This window comes from Apostichopus japonicus, chromosome 12, assembly GCF_037975245.1.
Source record: "Apostichopus japonicus isolate 1M-3 chromosome 12, ASM3797524v1, whole genome shotgun sequence".
In the NCBI taxonomy this organism is placed as follows: Eukaryota; Metazoa; Echinodermata; class Holothuroidea; order Aspidochirotida; family Stichopodidae; genus Apostichopus; species Apostichopus japonicus.
In genome coordinates this window covers 15,497,712-15,518,114 of record NC_092572.1, presented here as the reverse complement: position 1 = coordinate 15,518,114, position 20,403 = coordinate 15,497,712, and the positions used below count along the sequence as shown (strand labels likewise).

General features: G+C 38.2%; 2 protein-coding genes across 22 annotated transcripts in view; one reads left to right on the top strand and one right to left on the bottom strand.

Annotated features, from left to right (window-relative positions):
* The window catches only part of LOC139977967 (gamma-adducin-like), a gene marked incomplete in the record, with an annotated part of 755,008 nt that overhangs the window by 589,388 nt on the left and 145,217 nt on the right, over positions 1-20,403 (top strand).
* The window catches only part of LOC139977963 (uncharacterized), a 34,893-nt gene continuing 15,352 nt past the window's right edge, over positions 863-20,403 (bottom strand). For 8 of the 21 annotated variants that reach the window (XM_071987792.1, XM_071987797.1, XM_071987786.1 and 5 more), the window contains 5 exons: positions 18,416-18,510; positions 17,886-18,037; positions 15,939-16,065; positions 9,170-9,290; positions 863-5,032 (listed from right to left, as the gene is read on the bottom strand). In XM_071987792.1, coding sequence (XP_071843893.1) covers positions 4,839-5,032; positions 9,170-9,290; positions 15,939-15,992 — 369 coding nt within the window. In that variant the 5' untranslated portion in view covers positions 15,993-16,065; positions 17,886-18,037; positions 18,416-18,510 and the 3' untranslated portion in view covers positions 863-4,838. The other 13 variants (XM_071987795.1, XM_071987794.1, XM_071987796.1 and 10 more) reach the window with 9 other exon arrangements.

Genomic DNA, 20,403 nt, shown 5'->3' with positions numbered 1-20,403 from the left:
CCTTAGACCCCTCCCCCATTTCAGTCACCACTTCCAGATCCGTCGGCAATTCAAATTCTCCACACCCCCCCCCCCCAACAAAAACCCCTTCGCTACGCCCCTGAACGTTGCCTTGACCATTACTTTAGCAACAAGGCAATCAAAAGAATTAAGATCTTTTAAGGACTCAAAAATGTAGAATTTATATTCCAAAATGTTTCAATACCCAGAGAGAACAGTCTTCCTATGTGAAATAAAGACATACAGATGCTCTATGTATGAGCACATGGGCATATTCTTTGATCAATTTGAGCAAGAAAAGCAGCTCTGCCACCCCTTTAATAATTAATGAGTTACATGACATTGTTTTATTTTCACTATGAAACATTTTCACAAGTTACTGCCAAACCTAGAGTCATGTAGTATTAATCACTGAAATAATGCCAATTTTAAGACTATTTGAAATATGAAGTTCAATAAAGGTGTACGTGTTGAGTTATCCTGTTTACAAGTACAGCATTTTGAACATCACCCTCCGTTCCATTTTGAAGAAAAAATTAGCATTATTTCTCAACAGTTGCTGTGACGCAGTGGTTAGCAAGGGCGTAGGAACCGGGGGGCTGGGCTGGATCTAACTGCGCCAAAGTTCAATACAGGGGAACTTGAAATGCAGCTATTGGTCAAGACAAATTGGTGGGGACACGGTATATCATGTCCCCACTACTGAAAAAGTTGATGGGGACGCGTCCCGCTGTCCGCACCAGGATCTGCGCCCATGGTTTGAAGGCTGTTCATCCTGGAACGCCATTTTCATGCTCACTTATATGATGTGATATCTGCTGTTTGCTTAACAAATTCGAATAATTGAAATAGGAGACTGAAATAAATAACTTTGATTTGTTTATTGTGCAATTCCCCACATTCTTTTCATTTCGAAAGACGCAGTTTCAAGTTCAGTACACTGAAGGTTTCGATTCTCTATCTGCCTTCAGTTTAGGTAAGATCTTGGGATATTCATCCCTAGATATCGCTGGATATTGCTAGAAATCCATACAGCACAGTGTTCTTGGTATTTCTTGGGATTTTTCGGGCCTGATCTTGGGAAATTGCAAAATCGGGAGTGGTTACACTCCATTTAGGTCAGTGCACGTATGGCAAGCCGTTCTAACATTTACCTCGCAATTCGACTTAAGTCGAATACATTTCACTTAAGTGGAATTCAATATCACTTAAGCAGAATACTATTTAACTTACGTGGAATTCTATTTCACTTAAGTGGAATACCATTCCACTTAAGCTTAATTGTATTTTACTTAAGCTGAATTCATCAACTTGTCACTGCATCATACTTAAGCTAAATCTATTTCACTTAAGGGGATTGTATTTCACTTAAGTGGAAATGCATTTCACTTAAGTGGAATTGTATTCTACTTAAGTGGATACAATTCCACTTAAGTGGAATGTCCTTTCTATTTCACTTAAGTGGAATACAATTCCACTTAAGTGGAAATGCATTCCATTTAAGTGAAATGTGATTGGATATAGTCTATTTCACTTAAGTGGAATGTGATTGGCTAGTCTATTCCACTTAAGTGGAATGTGATTGGCTAGTACATTCAACGCCAAACTTTGCCCATGCCTTTGCGCGCCATTATAAACAACTTGCCGCGATACGTGTACGTACGTGGTGTCGATATGTGCACAATGAATATCGGCTGTCCATCGGGATCCAGCTAGCACTTAACATCCGTGCAAGGTGAGTACGTACGTACCTGACCTGGTACCTGACGAATACCATTACCAAAATAAAGCCATGGCAAATACATTACAAGTGGTTGGAGCTACAGCCGAAAACGCATTGACAAGGGCAAGAGAACGTATTACTTTTTTTGGATTTTGGATGGAATCTTTTATTTCGTCAAAAGTTTCACTATCTAAAAAGTTACGAATACTGCCTATGTTACTTTAAGTCGCCTCTGTTGTGCATCATACTGATTGTTCCCCTGTGCAAGTGAGGAAACAACACTTCGAATTGTCTCTAACAACAACAATTATTTGATCGCATTCCAGCAATGTTTAGATGTGAATGATTAGCCATAGCCATGATATACACGTGCAACGAGGATCGACTACATCATCATATGTAATGAGCAATTGAATGCGTTACGACGAACATTACCCTAAATTGTATTTATATATAAGCCACATATCAACACTTCCACTTAAGTGGAATCGTATTTTACTTAAGCAGAATAGAATTCCACTTAAGTTAAATTGACGAGCAAAAGATATTATTCCACTTAAGTGAAATTGTATTCCACTTAAGTAGAATACAATTCCACTTAAGTGGAATACAATTCCACTTAAGTGGAAATGCATTCCACTTGAGTGGAATTGTATTTCACTTAAGTGGAAATGCATTCCACTTAAGTGAAATAGATGGGCTATTTAGCTTAAGTGAAATGTTATTCCACTTAAGTGGAAATGTATTCCACTTAAGTGAAATACAGTTCCACTTATGTGGAATGCATTTCCACTAAAGTGAAATACAATTCCACTTAAGTGGGAGGCATATCCACTTAAGTGAAATAGAAATGTCCATTTCCACTTAAGAGAAATGGAATTCTACTTAATGGATATTGAATTCCACTTAAGTGGAATACATTTTACTTAAGTGGAATAACATTTGACTTAAATAGAATGTATTCCACTTAAGTGAAATGTATTCGACTTAAGTCTAATTGCGAGGTAAATGTTAAAAGGGCTTGCCATATGCACGACCTCTAGCATCACTAATACACAGCCCGATCACTAGACTCGTTATCTATCGATGAAGTTGTGTGTTGCCGGATTTTGTCAAGGTTTTGGTACTACGGGCGAAGGTTATTGTTTTAAGTTTTGTAACCCATCGGGAAGCGATAAGAGGGGTGGGGCGTAGGGGTTGTGGGTGGTGGAGCATTTTCACACAGATTGGAACAATCTCAAGAAGTGATAGGTCCCTCCGCCTGCCCCCCCCCCCACGCACTACATGATATTCACAGGAGATGTGCTCAATTCTCCAATCACATGCGGAATTTATTTTTAGATTCATTGTATGAGTTACGGTACGAGGTTTAGGGTAACAATTAGCATTCAGGTCGGAGTATAACATTTTATCTCTGGATGGCAGTGTTGCATCGAAGGACATATGTCTAGTGCAGTTCGCATATAGATCCTGGTCTAATACCGAAATGCATCATGTTCCCGACGACTCGGTCAAGTTCGAGACCAGCCACAGTTGGTTTCATAGCACAATTGTACAATTGTTTATATATATATATATATATATATATATATATATATATATATATTACTGAGAGAGGAAATATGAAAACGTCAAAATGGAGTTGTCGGTGTAAGCGGTAGGGTGAGGTGCACACCCCTTCCAAAATCATCGATCCGTTACTGGCTACCCTATGTGTGTAATAGGGATCAGCCCTGTAATTAAGTCACTGTTCTTTTTTCTCTTCCCAGTTGCTTGCCCTTTTTTCTACTCCCTCCTTTTCTCCATTTCCTCTATTTCTTCTTTTTCTTTTCCCTTCCTTCCTCCCCTTCTTTCCCGTCTTTTCTTCTCTCTTTTTTTCTCGCCTCTATTTCTTACCTGGGGGGCGCACGCCCCCAATGCCCCCCTGGATACGCGCGCCCCCAACGCCCCCCCTGGATACGCGCCTGGTGGTCAGAATTTGACCCTTAGTGACCTTTGACCTCTTCATAGAACATTCAGTTCTTGTACATTTCTGAGCATGAGGATAATCGCAGCTTTGATTTTGATGTCGACAATGATTTCAGGCTTTTGGCAGCTGATGACTCCAATTTACATTTGACCTCTTAACAGAACTGCTCAAAGTGTAATGCTCAGTGAGGGGGACCTACCACCTAATTATGACATTTTACCGATGCTACAGATATTCACTAAACTAGACTACAAGGTTTTTGTATTTTGGCCGCTGATGACCTCAATTGACATAACTTCATAATTTCCATCTGTAAATATGAGAAAATTTTCAACATGATACCCTTGAGAAGGGCACTTTTGAAAACATGCAAGAGAGAATAAAAAACCCAGTATTTTTAGGTGCAGGGCAGAGATGGTCTTATGGTATTGCAGAAGTATTCAAGACTATGCATGAAATAAAGGTAGAGTTCCCCAGAAAAAAATTCTGCCAAACTATTCCTTAAAATTTAGGAGAGCAGTTTTTCAAGAGTTTTAAGTACAGCTTCCATAACAGTGTTCTCTATTATATCTCTTGCTATTTCAAGGAAAAAATACTGCATATCTTAGTGCTTCAATATTTACACACATGGTGATACAAAAAAAAAAGAAGTAGAAAAGCTTACATATATATACATATATATATATATATATATATACATTTATAAATGTACATATAGATAGATAGGGAGTAATCTATTCGATTAAGCCCAAAAGGGTTTCTTAGTTGACTTCCTTTCACATTTTTTACTTATTTGTACTTTTATTGTCTTGTTCACCTTGTAATACTATGTGATGAAACAAATAATAATAATAAATATATCTTTTAAGAAGCTGCAACATCGGTGGCTCAAAAAGTTTGTGATCCTGAAAGTTTGAGACCGGCAGGTCTTTCTGGTAGCTGGATCGAATCACTTTCCGATTCTTCTTAAACTTTAGTCCTATTTCTAATCCCTTCGAGGGAAACTTCCATCAGCTTGTCATTTTGGATTGATGAAGCGTTCGGCACGTCGATACCAGAATTGGAACAAACTTTTCTGTCTTCTTCTGCCTTCAGGAGGTTATCGTCTGGTAAGCCTTTCCTGATCTGGTAAGAGTTAGACTGTACTTAACTCGGAGGTGAGATGGAGGCTTTCATGTCCATAATGAGACTAGAGTAGGGATCTGAATCGGCTACAGGGGCTTGGGATTCCAATTTATTGTCTCTGTCTGATGTTTCGTCATCTTCCCAAGTCTCTTCCAAATTTAAGCCTTCTGGAGGTCTCTCGGTGAGCTGTTCCATGGTGGACACCATAGGTGGTTCTGTCCATAAAAGAGTATGAAAGAAAATTACTAGAAAGGAATACACAAGCCATGTAGACGTAATAACTCTGCATAAAGTGTAGATCATGCATGTTACATTTGAAGACTCGAATGAGTCAACGATAGCCAATAATTTTAAGGGCGAAAACGGATTGCTTTGGGTGATAGGAGGGGGTGGGGGATTAACACTTTCTTGGTGGGAGGGAGTCAAAGCCACAGACAGAGATCTAAGAACATTTAATGATTTCCCTAACTTATGTAATGTCAGAAATGTCAATTATTTTTGTTTTCATTAAAAACCCAACTACTAGTGAAATGTCTAGTATTGTTGTATCAACTACAGTAGTTACAGAATATTATTATAAAATGTAAAAAACAAAATGTAAAAGTTTTTGATTGCAATAGATTTACAAGCTATATTACAATGGAAAGACATGAAGGAAAAATTCATAAAAAAGATGACTTTAGAAACAAAGTTTAACAAACCTCAGTTAATTTGTTGTGAACGGTTGAAAAACAGCGCTATCAGACCAGGCTGGATTTTTTATGCCACTTTTAATTTGTAAGGGAACGACCCATTAATTTGCCGAGGTTCATCTGTTTAGAGTGACAAGACTATTTAGTCTAATACTTTAACCATTTAGCTGAGTTCCTCAGATCCAGCACAAAATCACAAAAAGATATTTACATGTCTCAAATGACATGTTTACAGTGGTAGTACAAATTTGTCAACTTTTGGATAGATGGTGTTTAATTTTCTTTCAATGAGTGCAAGGGTGTTGTTGTTTTAATATCAAGTTAAAGGAACATGCTTTGGTTGAGTGAGAATTTATGTAAAGCAATGGGTTAACAAAACTTAACATTAACATTAAAGCCTGTTCTAGAAGAGCTGATAACATTATCAAGTTAGCCTTTAAAGGAACATATCGGAGGTTTAGCATATTTTAACAGTGAATAGCTTGGAACTGGATCAGCAGTGTGTGAGTGTAAAATCTCAAATTAACCTTGTTCTGGTGGACTACGACATTATTGTGTCTAAAATTCAGCCTACATTTTTCATTTAGGTAGATACTGAAGAAGTGACGGATATGAAGTCATGCTGTCGAGGAAGGAAACATTTCTTTTACAATTTTATTAATTCTTATTTCATTATCTGACAATAACACGGATGGAGAAATGTACTACATCTCAAATCTGCACATAATAAGAAAGCAAAGCCAGAATATTAAACTGGAGGGTGGAGTGGAGGCAATAAGTAAGTGTTTACTATTTTGAATACATGTGCTGAAAGTTTCTCCATTTTGTTTATCATTATATTGATGATAACACTAGAGTTTCTATTAATAGAAAAAAAATGCCCAGTATCTTTGCACTTGTGTAGCAAGTCAGTCCATTTCATAGCAAGATTCGCTCGGGTAAATGGAGCAACAGAGTTCGGAGTGGGTTTAGTGGTACTGGATATATGTTTTGGTGGGGTTAACAGACAAAATCTAAGAGATGGGGAATCTAGGTCCCACCCCTGGCTGCATCCAAACAGCAAAATACTAAGTAACTAGGTGTTAATTTACACATAAATAACAGGTCTTTAATTGAGATGGAGAACAACACACAATAACTGCAATGTTCCTAAATATTCCACTAAAACCCGCCCCCCCCCCCTCTCCCATCCTCCCAGAACAATTCTCTCCTAGGCTCATTACGTGTAGGGTTTCCAGAAAGATCTGGCCTGACCCGGCGTTAATTTTGTTACAACCTTTTTCAAGATTTTCCTCTAAATATATTTATATTTATGTCTCTGGGATTATAGGAAAAGATTATCACAGCACAGAACAAAGCCTTATTTGTCAAAACAAACGTGACACAATGCACATACAATTTAAGGGAAAACCCCCCCCCAAAAAAAAAAAAAATGCACAGTAGCATATGGCGAAACTTATGGCAGGTATAATATTGTTTCCAATACACTAGTAACTGCACAGCTACTTTGATGATGGGTAAAAAGAGCAATTTGCTTTGCATGAATACTTATTCAGTTCTAGGAAAAAAGGAACGAGCTTGTTATCCTTACAATATTCACCCAAAAAAAATACTTTACACTAAATCTGAGGACGAAGTAAATAAACTTGATGTATTCTTTATGTCACAGCAGATACTAGTCCCTATTGTATTGCCTTATGTATCACTTGAGTGACTCTGATTGGCACAAGCTAGATTGAACCTGCTTTGAAGGTAGTAGCTTTATCCCTTTGTGTCCTGTATATTTGTCTTGTTTGTGTCTTGTTTTGTGTTATGTATTGTTTTGAGCAGTACATGGTATGCATTCATTTCAGAGTTGGAGAATATTCCTCACTTGACTCCCAGGGTTTGAAAGGTACAGTTGTACAAGACTGGCTGTGTCCTCTGTGGGCGTGGTGTGTGGTTATTATTGCTGTGAGGGCACTAAGTTGTATTCAGGCTTGTTGAGATGCTTGAAGCTTAGCCTGCGAGGCCAACATTTTATATGCAAAAAAACATATATTATTTATTGTCACCACCTGAGTTAATTTGACCAGTAACCGGTTCTGTGTGGATGTATCGTGGCGCCAGTCTGTACCTGGAGAGCAAGTCAAAGCCCAGTGAAGTAAGTCACATTATTTATCCTTGTAATGTGGGGAATGATGTTTCAAGGTATTAGAATTATTTATTCTATTCATTGCTTATTGATGTGTCACTGTTATTGTGGGGGTTTGTATCCTGACCTAGGTAACTTTGGCTCTAGCCTTGGGGATATGTCAATAATACTTAGTAATATATGTGTTACAAGATAATGCAATACAAGATAATACAAGATAATGCAATCAGGGATCACTTTAGAGAGGAGATGTGTCTTGGGGTATGGCATGATATTTTAGATACATAGATTATGTTCTAGAATAATCCTGGCCATTGAAGCTGCCCTAGGGGTAGAGATAGTATGCATATAGTAAGTGTTGTATTGGAGCAGTTAGTGGGGGCATTATAGAATTGGGAGCCTTGTGATTACTTAGGACTTGGTGGTGGGTTTATGTAATTATTTATGTTATTATGTGTTATGCGTTTTCAATATAACAAAGGGAAATTCACATCTACAGGAAGATTCACTGTGGTTAGGGTTCGTCTTACAAATACCCTTGGGATAATTCCAGAGCATGTATTTAGACAAAATACTAGTTAACGTATTTTGTACCCTGCAGTTCTCGACAATCATCAGCGGAGCAAGAGAGGCAAGGGGTGCTGGCCTAAAGAGAAAGTGGCCCAAAAGACGGAAGTTGGTGAAACAGTGACAGCGACCTGAAGCTTACCGAACTTTGGGATTGAAATTGTCATTTGAAGACGTGAAAAGAGATATCTAGAATTAATTTCTAGAATTTCCTAATGCTATAATTCTAGTATTCCCTAATTTGTGATTTATATGAAGGGTGTAATTTCATGAAGGGGTGTTTCAGTCGGTAATTGTATCACTATATTTTTCTGTTCTATACACCCACATGTCCGAGTTCTTTATGGAGTCAAGTACCTAGCTGTTATCCTCGCCTTAATTAACAAAGTTAGCATCATTCCTGTGTTGGTCAGGGGAACAGTGACACTTTAACCTTCGGAAAATTCCACTCTCCTCAACTCTGTTGTACTCCATCGCCTTCGGTAAGACTGAATATTACTATTGTAAGTGATATTCCATCACGGTTAGGGATACTTCTTTCTGGGGGTGGGGTGGGGATGGCGGGGACAAAAAATTTAACAACTGCACTCATTCAATACAAAAACTTGGCATCAATTCCATATAAGTTAGGTAACATTCTCGCTTGTGAACTACCATAAATAGAACATTTTAAGCAAATTTAAACGTCCCTGATTTATGCTTGACACTCCTGCTAAACGCGCTCGGGTTTATTTAGCAGGGAAGTAAATCTTTGTACGCAAGACAGACTCATTGGTTAGTTTTGAAATTCATTCCAACTTTCTTCGCACATGACCATATCTGTGACCCGCTCGCAAACAATAGTCCTACAACCCATTGTCTCCAGCATACTGCTACCAATAATTGTATACAATGCGAGCATCATATCCATCTTGTACTCTCAACGTACCAAACCCAAAGGAAGAAACTTGAAAATGTACCTGGCTCTTCCTCCTTCTGTACGGCTTTATGAGATTGAACGACCCTTTGACCTAGCATCTTGATCTCTGCTAACAGTCTCTTCACGGAATCCTCTGATTTTACTACGCTGTCCTTCAACGTCTAAGCAGAAAGAAGATGGATTAATAATCAATCATGCAAATATGGATTATTATACAACACCTAATTGTAGTCTGGTCATTTGATTGGTCAATTGCTTGTTGATTGCATGCAAAATCCGCTCTATTCCACTCTATGAAATAGAACCATGAGTTATACTTTTTTGGTAGCACTTTTTCAATGGTAAGAGAGCAGAGAAACCTGTCTGTTCAAAACAATCGGTTGCATGAGTGCATTTTACCCATCTTAATATACTATGTTGTATAAAACAAATGATAAATGGTTTCCATTCGTGCAATAGTGCAAATATTTCATTCGTTGAAAGATGTAATTTGTTCCATTCAACTCTGCTGCGCCCCGTTGAATGGAACATTCCATCTTTCAACTCATGAAATATTTGCACTATTGCACTCAAAACCATTCAATATTTGTATAATAATCAATCATGCAAATATGGATTAATAATCAATCACGCAAAGATGCATTAATAATCATCGTTGCTTACAGATTTCTCTTTTGTTATACAACCCACAGGGGAAATGAATTCCACCCCACCAAGATGGGGAATATTTTCACTTTCATTAAATGACGTGTTAACTTTTTCCCCATAAGGTCTGTTCATACCACCGTCTCTTATGCTATTGTCGCATTACAGAGCAGACGTCACTTACTCTCTTCGTTGGGATCTGGGTAGGAGTTGAAATTTAAGCCCCAATGAATGAGCTGGAGCTTGTGGATTAAACACCAAATGTTTCATCCCCTACAGCAGTGGGTAGTTTCACTCAACATTCTATTAAAACGAAATGTAGTGTAAGCAATGAAACTTGAAATTTTCAACATGTTACATGATGTTGCATGTTAGTCGCAATTTAACCTTGCATCCCATGATATTAAACACTAACATGTTAGGACAGCCCTTGAACAAAGCAATTAAACGTACATTAAACTAATGAAACTATACTCAAATTGACAGTTGGATGATCCATTAATTAATAGTTTTGTCATCTCACCTTCATTCTGCCATGGATTGCTTCATTAGTCATCTTAATTCCTTACATACCTTGAAGGTAGCCATCTTTATCAATCATATCTCTCCTGAAACTTGCCTAATAAACTCCCTTGTTATGGGATCTTAGCATCTATTACGATTAAAACATAAGACAAGATGGCAATCTATGGTACTCATCTCTTTTATGATGGAATGGATCTACAATGAACTTTGACCTTGACCCTAAACAACTGCATAAGTTCTAATTTAAAATTTGTCTCATTATAGTCAACATATTTGTGGTTTAATGACTTTTTCCAACATGCTGACAAGCAGAAAATGGCTACACTTTCTGGGTATTTGACCTTTCACCTATGACATTTAGACAATCACCAAAGATCAAGTTTACAGTACATGGTCAGGCACCTACCCACCAAGTTTGAACCTGATCGGACTAACAGTCTAGGACACACTCTTTTGCACAATTTAGACCAATTTTAACTTTAACTCAATTGACCTGTTAACTACAAGCCTTAACAGCTAAATCTGTCTTGTTTTAAACTTTGTCTCTTCATTCTCTACATATAATGTGGTTTAATGCCTTTGTCCAAGAAGTTGGCATGCAGAAAATGGCTAAAAACTAATTTTTAGATTTCTTGACCTTCGACCTCTTTGACGTCATCAATCACGCAGGCATGAGTTAACATGGTCAGGCACCCACCCACCAAGCTTGAACTCGACAGGACTTGGGGTCTAGGTTTGCGACATACTTAGTTTTGCTCACTCACTCACGTACACACACATACACATGCACACTCACTCACTCACATTTTTGATGTCGGGTGAAGTACAATATCTCATCTCCCTATTCATTACATGAAGGGAGATGAGATCAAAACAAACTCAACACAAGGTCACAAACAGTTCTGCTTTACAGCAAGAAATAGATAGTGGTCTACTTTAAAATGCACTGTGCAGTTTTCAGTACAGTCAACTGTTTATATTGTAAATTTAAAAATCATATTGTTTAAGCAGCTTATTTTAGCCGCCCACCCCTTCTCCATTCACCCCCATCCCAAATCGAGTTCTATTAACCTTCCCAATCCTTTACAACTTGAGATAGTTTAAAATGTCGTTACCAAGACACAGCGTTACCTTTCAACAAGTTACATTTATGGTAAGTAAACATTCAGTTTGGGATTATCCAATAACTTGTCTCAATACATTGCATTTACTTTTCCCAGTCAGTTTCTTATTTTTGAATTGTTTTACAAAAGAATAAAACATAGATAATATGTTGCCAGCTGACAAAACCTTGCTTAAAATAAAACATGTTTAGAGAGTGAAACTTACTTATGACTGGTTAAAATGTCCCTGTAACTATCGCTACCACTGGACTCTGTGTTCAGAGATGAGCCATGCTTGTACTCGGACTGAGCCGTATCTCCTAAATTTTCTATAGCCACTTTTTGTGGGGAGAATAAACTGCAGCGGAAGATGAAAGAAAAGAGAACCAACAATGTAGACAGACAGAGGGTGAAAGAAGAACAAACAAAACACACTCAATGAACGTAAGAATATGTACGTCAGGAAGCAGGTGGATGGCAAAATACCTCTTGCGGTAATGAGCTTAAAAATCATCCATCACTGAGAGCAACAACTGCGGTATGCCTTTTAACCCTTTCAATGCCTTAGGTGCCCTCTTGATCATCCTACAACTTTATCATCTAAGTCAGGGCTCTAAGATTGTCCAAAACTCCAGCAAAATTTGTGCCAAGAACCAGTAAATATTGAGCAGCTGCAGGAAATGTTAAGGTTTTGATGTACAGTTTTCAAAAAACCACTGAAAAAAAGTTGCTCTTAAAATTCTGTCTATTCTACATGTTTTTTCTCACTCTGGAAACCATGCCCCTTGGTGCCTTTTCACAAGTGTATGTAAATAGCCTTGTTTTCCTACTAAAACTACAAAGTTGCCATAGTGCCCCTGCTATCTCAATGAAAATCAAAGACAATTTCTAATTCTCTCCCTTGAAATAGTGGCTGTGCCCCTCCGGATTCTTAATGAGAGTACATTAATAAACTGGGTACTTAGGTAAAAACTGCAATTGCTGATTCAAGGCACCAAACTGCATTAAATAAAAGCTTTCAATATACAAATATCTCTGCATCCTACCCTGTTTGTTTCTGTTACAGCTTATTGTTGCTCCATTTACTGATACTGTTTATATAAAAAACTACTTATTATCGACTTTTGTTTTCAAAAATATATATATATATATATATATATATATATTTGTATGGTAGTTCGTGGAATAGCGACCCATACTTTATTACAGATCAGTACGCCTGACGATTGCTGTACAACTACTTGTACAAGAGCGAAACTCTGATTAGCAATGGACTCTTAATAATTTAATGTTTATTACAATATATATATATATATCAATATATATATATCATGCTCTACTTCGGTATTGAGCCCTCTCACCGTTGATAGTATTTTAGCTATATTTTATAGTTTGGCTCCTGAACCTCGGTTGAGCACTCTACTTACTAACAGCAGTACATGCTTTTACAGCTTAGTATGGAACGATACAACATGAACTACTCGGGCAAGAACATTCCTTTGCCATCAACTAGAGAATACTTGAAAAGACTGCTAGAGATGACAGAGAAGCTGATAAACGGATGCGATGGAGAGCATTATTTATCCTGGCCGACACTGACACCGATGCGGAAACGAGTGACACCAGCCGTGACGAGGACAACACCGCCACCACCGATGCATACCGGCTAAAATCGAGATGCGTCCCACCACAAATCCCGGAGTTGGTCTCATTCGAGTCCAATATGCTGGAAATGGTCGAGAACACTAAGTTCAAGGAAGAGCCGGAGAAGCTCCTGTCCAACCTCAAGAAGGACATAGAAAACATCACATCCTCTAAAGAAATCTTCGTAGAGGCGGACAAAACCAGGAACATGTACAAGATGGACCCCGCCAAATACGGTGGGTTGCTAACTGTAAACATATCTCAGAAATACAAATATGCGGACCGCAACACCGCCACCGAAATAGACAATGAATACACAAGTCTAGCTGACAAACTAAAAATAGGTAACCGAATAAATAAAACTGGACCCAAAACGGCTTTCGTGACGATCAAGGACCACAAAGAAATTTTTCAAGATAACACAAAATGCAGGCTAATAAACACAAAAAAAACCTGAAATGGGACGAGTGAGCAAGGCCATGCTTGACCACATAAATGCAAACATACCACAAGCGTACTGGAATGGATTAAAAATATACAGGAAAAGAGCAGTCTCACCTTTCTGGTCTTCGATATTGTTGATTCTTACCCTTCAATAAGCAAGGATCTCATACACAAATGTCTAGCATGGGCCAAAGCATACACCAGAATCAGTGATACTGAATACAAGACTATCATGCACGCAAGGCGATCTCTCCTTCACGATCACAAGGGCAAAAGAGAAGAGAGACATGGGTAACCAATTCCACGTCTCAATGGGTGCATTTGACAAAGCGGAAGTTTGTAAATTGGTGGGAATATTCATTTTGAACCAACTGGAGAAAAACCCTGATATCACTGGTTTGGGACTATACAGGGACGATGGGCTACCAGTAATGAGGTCATGCTCAGGCAGCAAAGCAGACAGAATACGAAAAAGCCCTAATCAAGATCGTTCATACATGTGGACTAAAATCACTGTCCAAACGAACTTGAAAACAGTCAACTTCCTTGACGTCACTTTGAACATGAATACCAGCGAGTACCAGCCCTACAGAAAACCAAACAATGAACCAATCTACATACAGTAAGCCAACACTCGAACCACCCGCCCGCAATAATAAAGAACATACCGCCAGCCATCGAAAGAACAGTCTCTGGTCTATCATCTAACCAGGACACATTCAAGAAAGCAGCACCCACCTACAATCATGCCCTCCGGTCAGCTGGATACAACTATACTATCAAATACCAAAACAAGGAAAACAAAAACACTAAACAGAACAAGAAACGCAGGTCAAGAAAAATCACATGGTACAACCCCACATACAGCAAGAACGTAAAGACCAACTTTGCGGCGGACTTCCTAAAACTCATCGACAAGCAATTCCCACAGACCAACAAGCTACACAAAATCTTCAACAGATCAACAGTCAAAATAAAGTTACAGCTGTATGAGAAACATGTAACAGATCATCAAGTCACACAACTCAAAGGTCATGAAAGAAACGAGCCAACCCCCCCCCCGGAAAAGACATGCAACTGTCGAGAAATAGACAGTTGCCTACTTCGCGGCAACTGCTTGGTTAATGACGTCATTTACAAAGCCACCGTCACGTCAGGAACCGACAACGCGTCATACATAGGCCTCGCGAGCAGAGAATTTAAGAAGAGATTCAACAACCACACCAAATCATTCCAACATGACCGATATAAGAAAGAAACGGAACTCTCTAAACACATCTGGCAACTCAAGGAGAAAAAAGCTGAATATTCAATACACTGGGAAATTGTGTCACAGTCCAGACGCACAAGCGGCAGTCTGGTCTATGCAATCTTTGCAAAGAAAAGCTCCAAATTACCACCCTCAAAGGCAACACGCTCAACTAGAGAAGCGAGCGCATCTCTACCTGTAGACATGGCAACAGACACAAAAGGAAACCACCCAGCCGTGTCAAACCCAAATGGTAGTTCATGGAATAGCAACCCATACTTTATTACGGATCGGTAGGCCTGGCGATCGCTGAACTCCGAGCAGCAATGGACTCAAAATAGTTAATGTTTATTACAATATATATATATCTATAATATATATTGATATATATAGATATATATATAGATATATATATATATACAGATATATGTATGTGTGTATATATATATATATATATATATATATATATATATATATATATATATATATATACAAGTAATGCCGTATTATATTCAGATTACTCATACACCTCGTGTATATAGGTTATGCATGACATATTTGCATATCATATATTTATAAATAGTAACTAATGTATATGTTACTATAATCATTAAATATAATTTTGTCCGGCACGGCTTTCTGTATGATGTTGTAACGTTCGGCAAGCTCATAAACATATATATATTATAAATATTAGACACTGGTTTTCGTAGGTGGGAGTATACAAATGTATGAACCGGGCGGCTGTCAGCAGTGCACGAGGGAAGCACATACAAATCACTTTCACCCACATAGGGCCCCGCTAGTAACGCAGTAAATACACAGGATGTTGAGGAATCTGCGCGCAAGTATTAAATCAGCATCATTTCGAGCGTGAGCAAATATGATTTTTTTTGTCTCTGGTTGAAAGGTTAGCAGAGCTTGTCACAAAACAAGTTTTGAAGGTCATCGGGAAAAATTAGTTTCAAGGTTGAGCCTGAACTTAAGAAGTGTTTCAAAGTTACTTGTTAGGCTCACTTTATTGTAAGTTGGGCCCACTATTAGTATCTGTCGAATGCAAGTCGGGTCTTGAGATAGTTAATCCAGTGTAACGTTGCAGCATTAAATCGCTCCTCGTGATTATTAGAGCTGTTTGGCAATGATATAGTGTGAGTTTACAGTATTAAACTGTTTACCTATTTTAGCCATGTATATCCTACCATGTAGTCACACAGTGTCTGTATAATATGTCTTCTTTCTCTGTCATTAGGCATTCTTTCTGCTTTTAGTCTTCCCTCAAGCACTAGTAGCAGCCTTGGAATTTTGAACTTCTTTGGCCATTAATTCCTATTTTGATAGAAAACAAACAAAACACACTGTTGATTGTTCATAGTTTCAATATAGTTATCAAATATAGTTTCTGTGATTCAACTAATGGCATTCTATGCTGACCAAATGATGGTAAAATAAAAGTACTAACAAGTTATTAAATTGTTTGTTAACAGGTGTTGGACTTCTGAAAACGTTTATAATTCTTATGCGGTCAAATAAAATGTCCTACACATAGACACACAATATTGCTCAACCAATTGCTGAATACTTGTTGGCATGATAAAAGGGTCCTGTGGTAGTATACACCTATGAAATGCCCCAATACACACTAAATCAAAAAGTAATGTGATCCCTTAATCTATTTAGCTCTCACAAGCTTAATGCAACCAATAACTGGATAGCTGACAAGTTGGCCATTCAAAGCACCCTCAATTTTCTATATCATAACCATGCAGATTGCTTGTTTACTATGAGAGACTGAAGTTTTCCTCACTTGTAAACAAACCTCTTTACTCAGCAGAAATCAATTTTTGTATGCTGTTCCAGGGAGGCCTAAATTGGTCTAAACTTACCTCAACTGACCAAATTTTTGTATCACTTGTACTCTCTTTCATGCTCCTTAACATCCCTGCCAAGAAAACACCAGACCCTAATTGATAACATATCAAGAAATTTGTTCTCCTGTTGCTTTTTCTGAATGAGAACACTTATGGTGGATTGATGTAAATGCTAATAGGATTATGCCATCTTAACTAACAATTGAAATTTTTTAGACTCCACATTAAACCTCTTTTAATGATTGTTTGAGAAGTTGTGACTTACACCCAGGGACGTGGCTAGAGGAGGGGTGGGTGTGGGGGTGTCTCACCCCCGAACTTGATAAAACTGATGATAGTTGGAAAATTGGAGTGCGACAGTCGGAATTTCCGACTGTCGCACTACAGTTTATCTAGGCCTATTCATATATTCCTGTGATTGTGAATGACGTAAAAATTGCAAAATTTCAGTCAAAATTGGCCTTTAATCAGTCATATTTACCACGTTTGTCTTGCCACTTTCATAAATTGTATCTCGCGATTCTTATACTCCACCACAAAAAACTTGGTATGATTTTGAATACTCCAAAAAAATGCCTAATAGAACTACTGTCATAGGCGTAGGGGCCCAATATGATTTGGGGGCGCTGATTTGGGAAAAATATAACCAAAATTGTTCATGTTTCGCGTGTTACACATGTCAATGCGCATATCATATAGTCATGCACCGGTTTTTACATCGCATGCCAATAACATACAATCATATGCTGTGTTATTACCCTTCCATATTGGTTAGAATTATTGGGGAAGTCAATACAATATTTATGGTAATAATAATATCAGTTTAACCATTGAAAAACAAGTTGCAAATTATCTTTCTTTCAGTAGGTAAAAAACATTTGGTTGGGGAGGCTAATAACTTTGTGAAGTGAGCGCCAGTGGAGACAAATGTATCGAAAAAAAGTTCAGAACAAAAGTGCAGTCAGTCGCGAAAGACGCCACTGAATAGGTCACTAGGAAATTGTTATATTTTAATGGGTAAAAGGAAAGATGTGTTTGGTAGGCGTGCAACAACATTGAAGCCAGGTAACAGGTTCGGTTTTACAGCTCGTACAGCTGATGCCAACCGCACTGGTGACATGCCTACCCCTTCTGATGTGACACCTATTCCTCTTGCAAACTTAGAAATGAAGAATTTGTGGGACTTGGCTCAAAGGTTGTGTTTGGATGCATTCTCTGAAGAAACAAAGGTACTGTAAGCTCTTGCCCATCTACAAAGGTTTAAACCAAGAAGCAAACCTGGCAAGAATCCCACAGAACTAAACATTGCACGGCAGTTAGGCCTGCATCAGATGTAGATCAGTTCAAGTGCAGCTCATAGATGGTCAGCAGCATCTCTCTTCCCAGTCCCGCTGTCAGAACACTACAAAAGTCAGCCAACCAGTTTGGACCTGCAATAGAAGAAATGAATGAAAATGATATGTCAGAAAGGGGGTGTATAAAGAAGACACTGCAACTGCATGGCCTCTCAAAAGACTCTCCAATTTTTGCAGAATATGATCGTCAATATCATACCTGTCTGCGTAATGCAAAAAGTAAGACTCCATTTGTTTGTGCAAGCCAATACAGAGATGTAATTGTTGAGAATGTCACCATGGATAAATTTAATTTTGATTACAATCACAGTAACAACTGTAACTTAATTGGTGAAATGAATAGAAGAAGGAGTCACAAGTTGCAATTTCCAGGCAATGAGGGCTGTTCAGTAAAGATGCTAATGTCAAAGATGAACAGAATGGTGGAAAGATTTGTGCATCCATATTACTTACTGGTAAGAGCCCACTAAAGGAGAAGTGCCTAACAACTGATGCTGATGGCAAGGCATGTAAAGGGTTCACTGGTACAATGGCTGCAGCTACTCATTCTGAAACAGAGAACCATATGCTGTTAGACCAAGTTCACTTACTCAAGTCACTCTGCAGAGCACTGGCTAAAGCAGTACTCTCCTCTGATATGTTACCTGCACAAACTGTGACTAGGAAGCACTTGATACAAAAGTGCATTGCAGAGGACTTGACCTGCCTTGTACTGGCAGAGGTGACTACTTGCAGGAATTAAAGCCCTCAAATACGACCACTGCAAAGTTGCGAAGGCTTTATCAACATGTTAAGACTGCCTTGCAAAGTGCTACACTGGAAATCATTCACATTGCCCAAAGCATTCATTTGTATGCAAGAGGGGCAGGAAGTACACATTTCCATTCATGCCAAATGCTACAAAGAGATCTCTGCTAATATCCCACACTGACAGCACACAACTACAGTACTGATTTCGCTTAACTCCCGTTGAAAAAAAATCAACGATCGATAAAATAAGTTGAAAATCGATAAAAAAAGTTGAAAATCGATAAAAAACAAATAATTTCATTAAGATTTAGACTACTGCGGGCAGGGTTGTCAACGTAGTTTCAACGAAATTTCCACGAAAGTTATCGCGATCAACAACGGCAAAGGCTATTCTAGACATATCAAGGTTGTGACCTACGTTAAATCCTTAGTGTAACTACAGCCGTTTTCAGACTATACCAGAAGTGGCCGAGGAATATTACAAACGTTGCAAAAGTTTGATTGTATATAAGACAGAGTAAGTTCTGTACTAGGTGTTTGAAAAATTATTTGGCTAGGATAATAAAAACTGGTCTTGGTCGATCGTAACAAGTACTTAAGTTATAGGCTAGTATTAAACTAAGATAAGTTTAAGTAACTCACCAATGAACGCAGCGTCAGAAAAACAAGAAATAAAAAAAAAATTTACACAATGAAACAGTCGTAGCTGGATATCAAAGAGATCTTTTTTCCAATAAATTCCTGTGTTACTTGACGTACTACAGAACCGTTTACCGCACTCACTTTCAAACCAAAAAATCTCCCCCCGGCTTCAATGCACGCAAAATAAAAAACATCCTGTTACTTTCCCCCTAACCCAGCTACTGTAAGTTGTCTGCGAATGCAGATGGACTGCCCTGGTAATTAAGGTCGCAGCCTGGGTCTGGGCCACCTACAGTATGCTGCTTACATGTGCATTCCCTACCCTGGATATCCCCAGCGACCAAACTTTTTGGAGAGGCCTAGTCCAATCATAAACCTGGCTTTGTCAAATTCACGCCTACCATCTGTTAATTAGCATAGTATTTATCTTCGTGGGGGGTTTAGCACTGCAGAAGCTTTGGCTGGCTTACTCTAGAAGCAAACATTATTTTGCCCCCACTGTTCATAAATGGAATGGATGTTACCTGTAACTAAGCTAATTGAAAACCAAATATTCATTCATATATATATAAGTAGAACAATCCAGCAGGGATAGAAAGTTTATCTTGAATAAACCAATCAGAAGTTGTGCTATTAATAAAACTTGAAAACACCTGGCCAGCAAAAGAGTTGCAAACAATTGTTTCCATGACTACTAAGAAAATAAAGCAGTGGCTTGGGCCCAAGTTGGGGAGAAACCTGTGGAAAATGAATATATTATCATTGCTTATTTGAGTATTGTATATTGGGAAGAGCTGATCGAACATTACTGGGGAGGGCTTTCAACTGGCCTGACGGCATGTAAATTAAATTTAATGAGAAGGGGGTGACAAGGCATGCAATGCATCGTTCAAAAATGTAATTTTAAACTAGAATTGAAAATGAACGACATAAAACAATATTTGTGAAGCGTGTGGAGCACAACTTTGAATATTCATTGTGAAAGAAAACATAATGAACAATGTTTACTGCGTAAATAAATAAATTTTGCGGAACTGGTATAGAGAAAT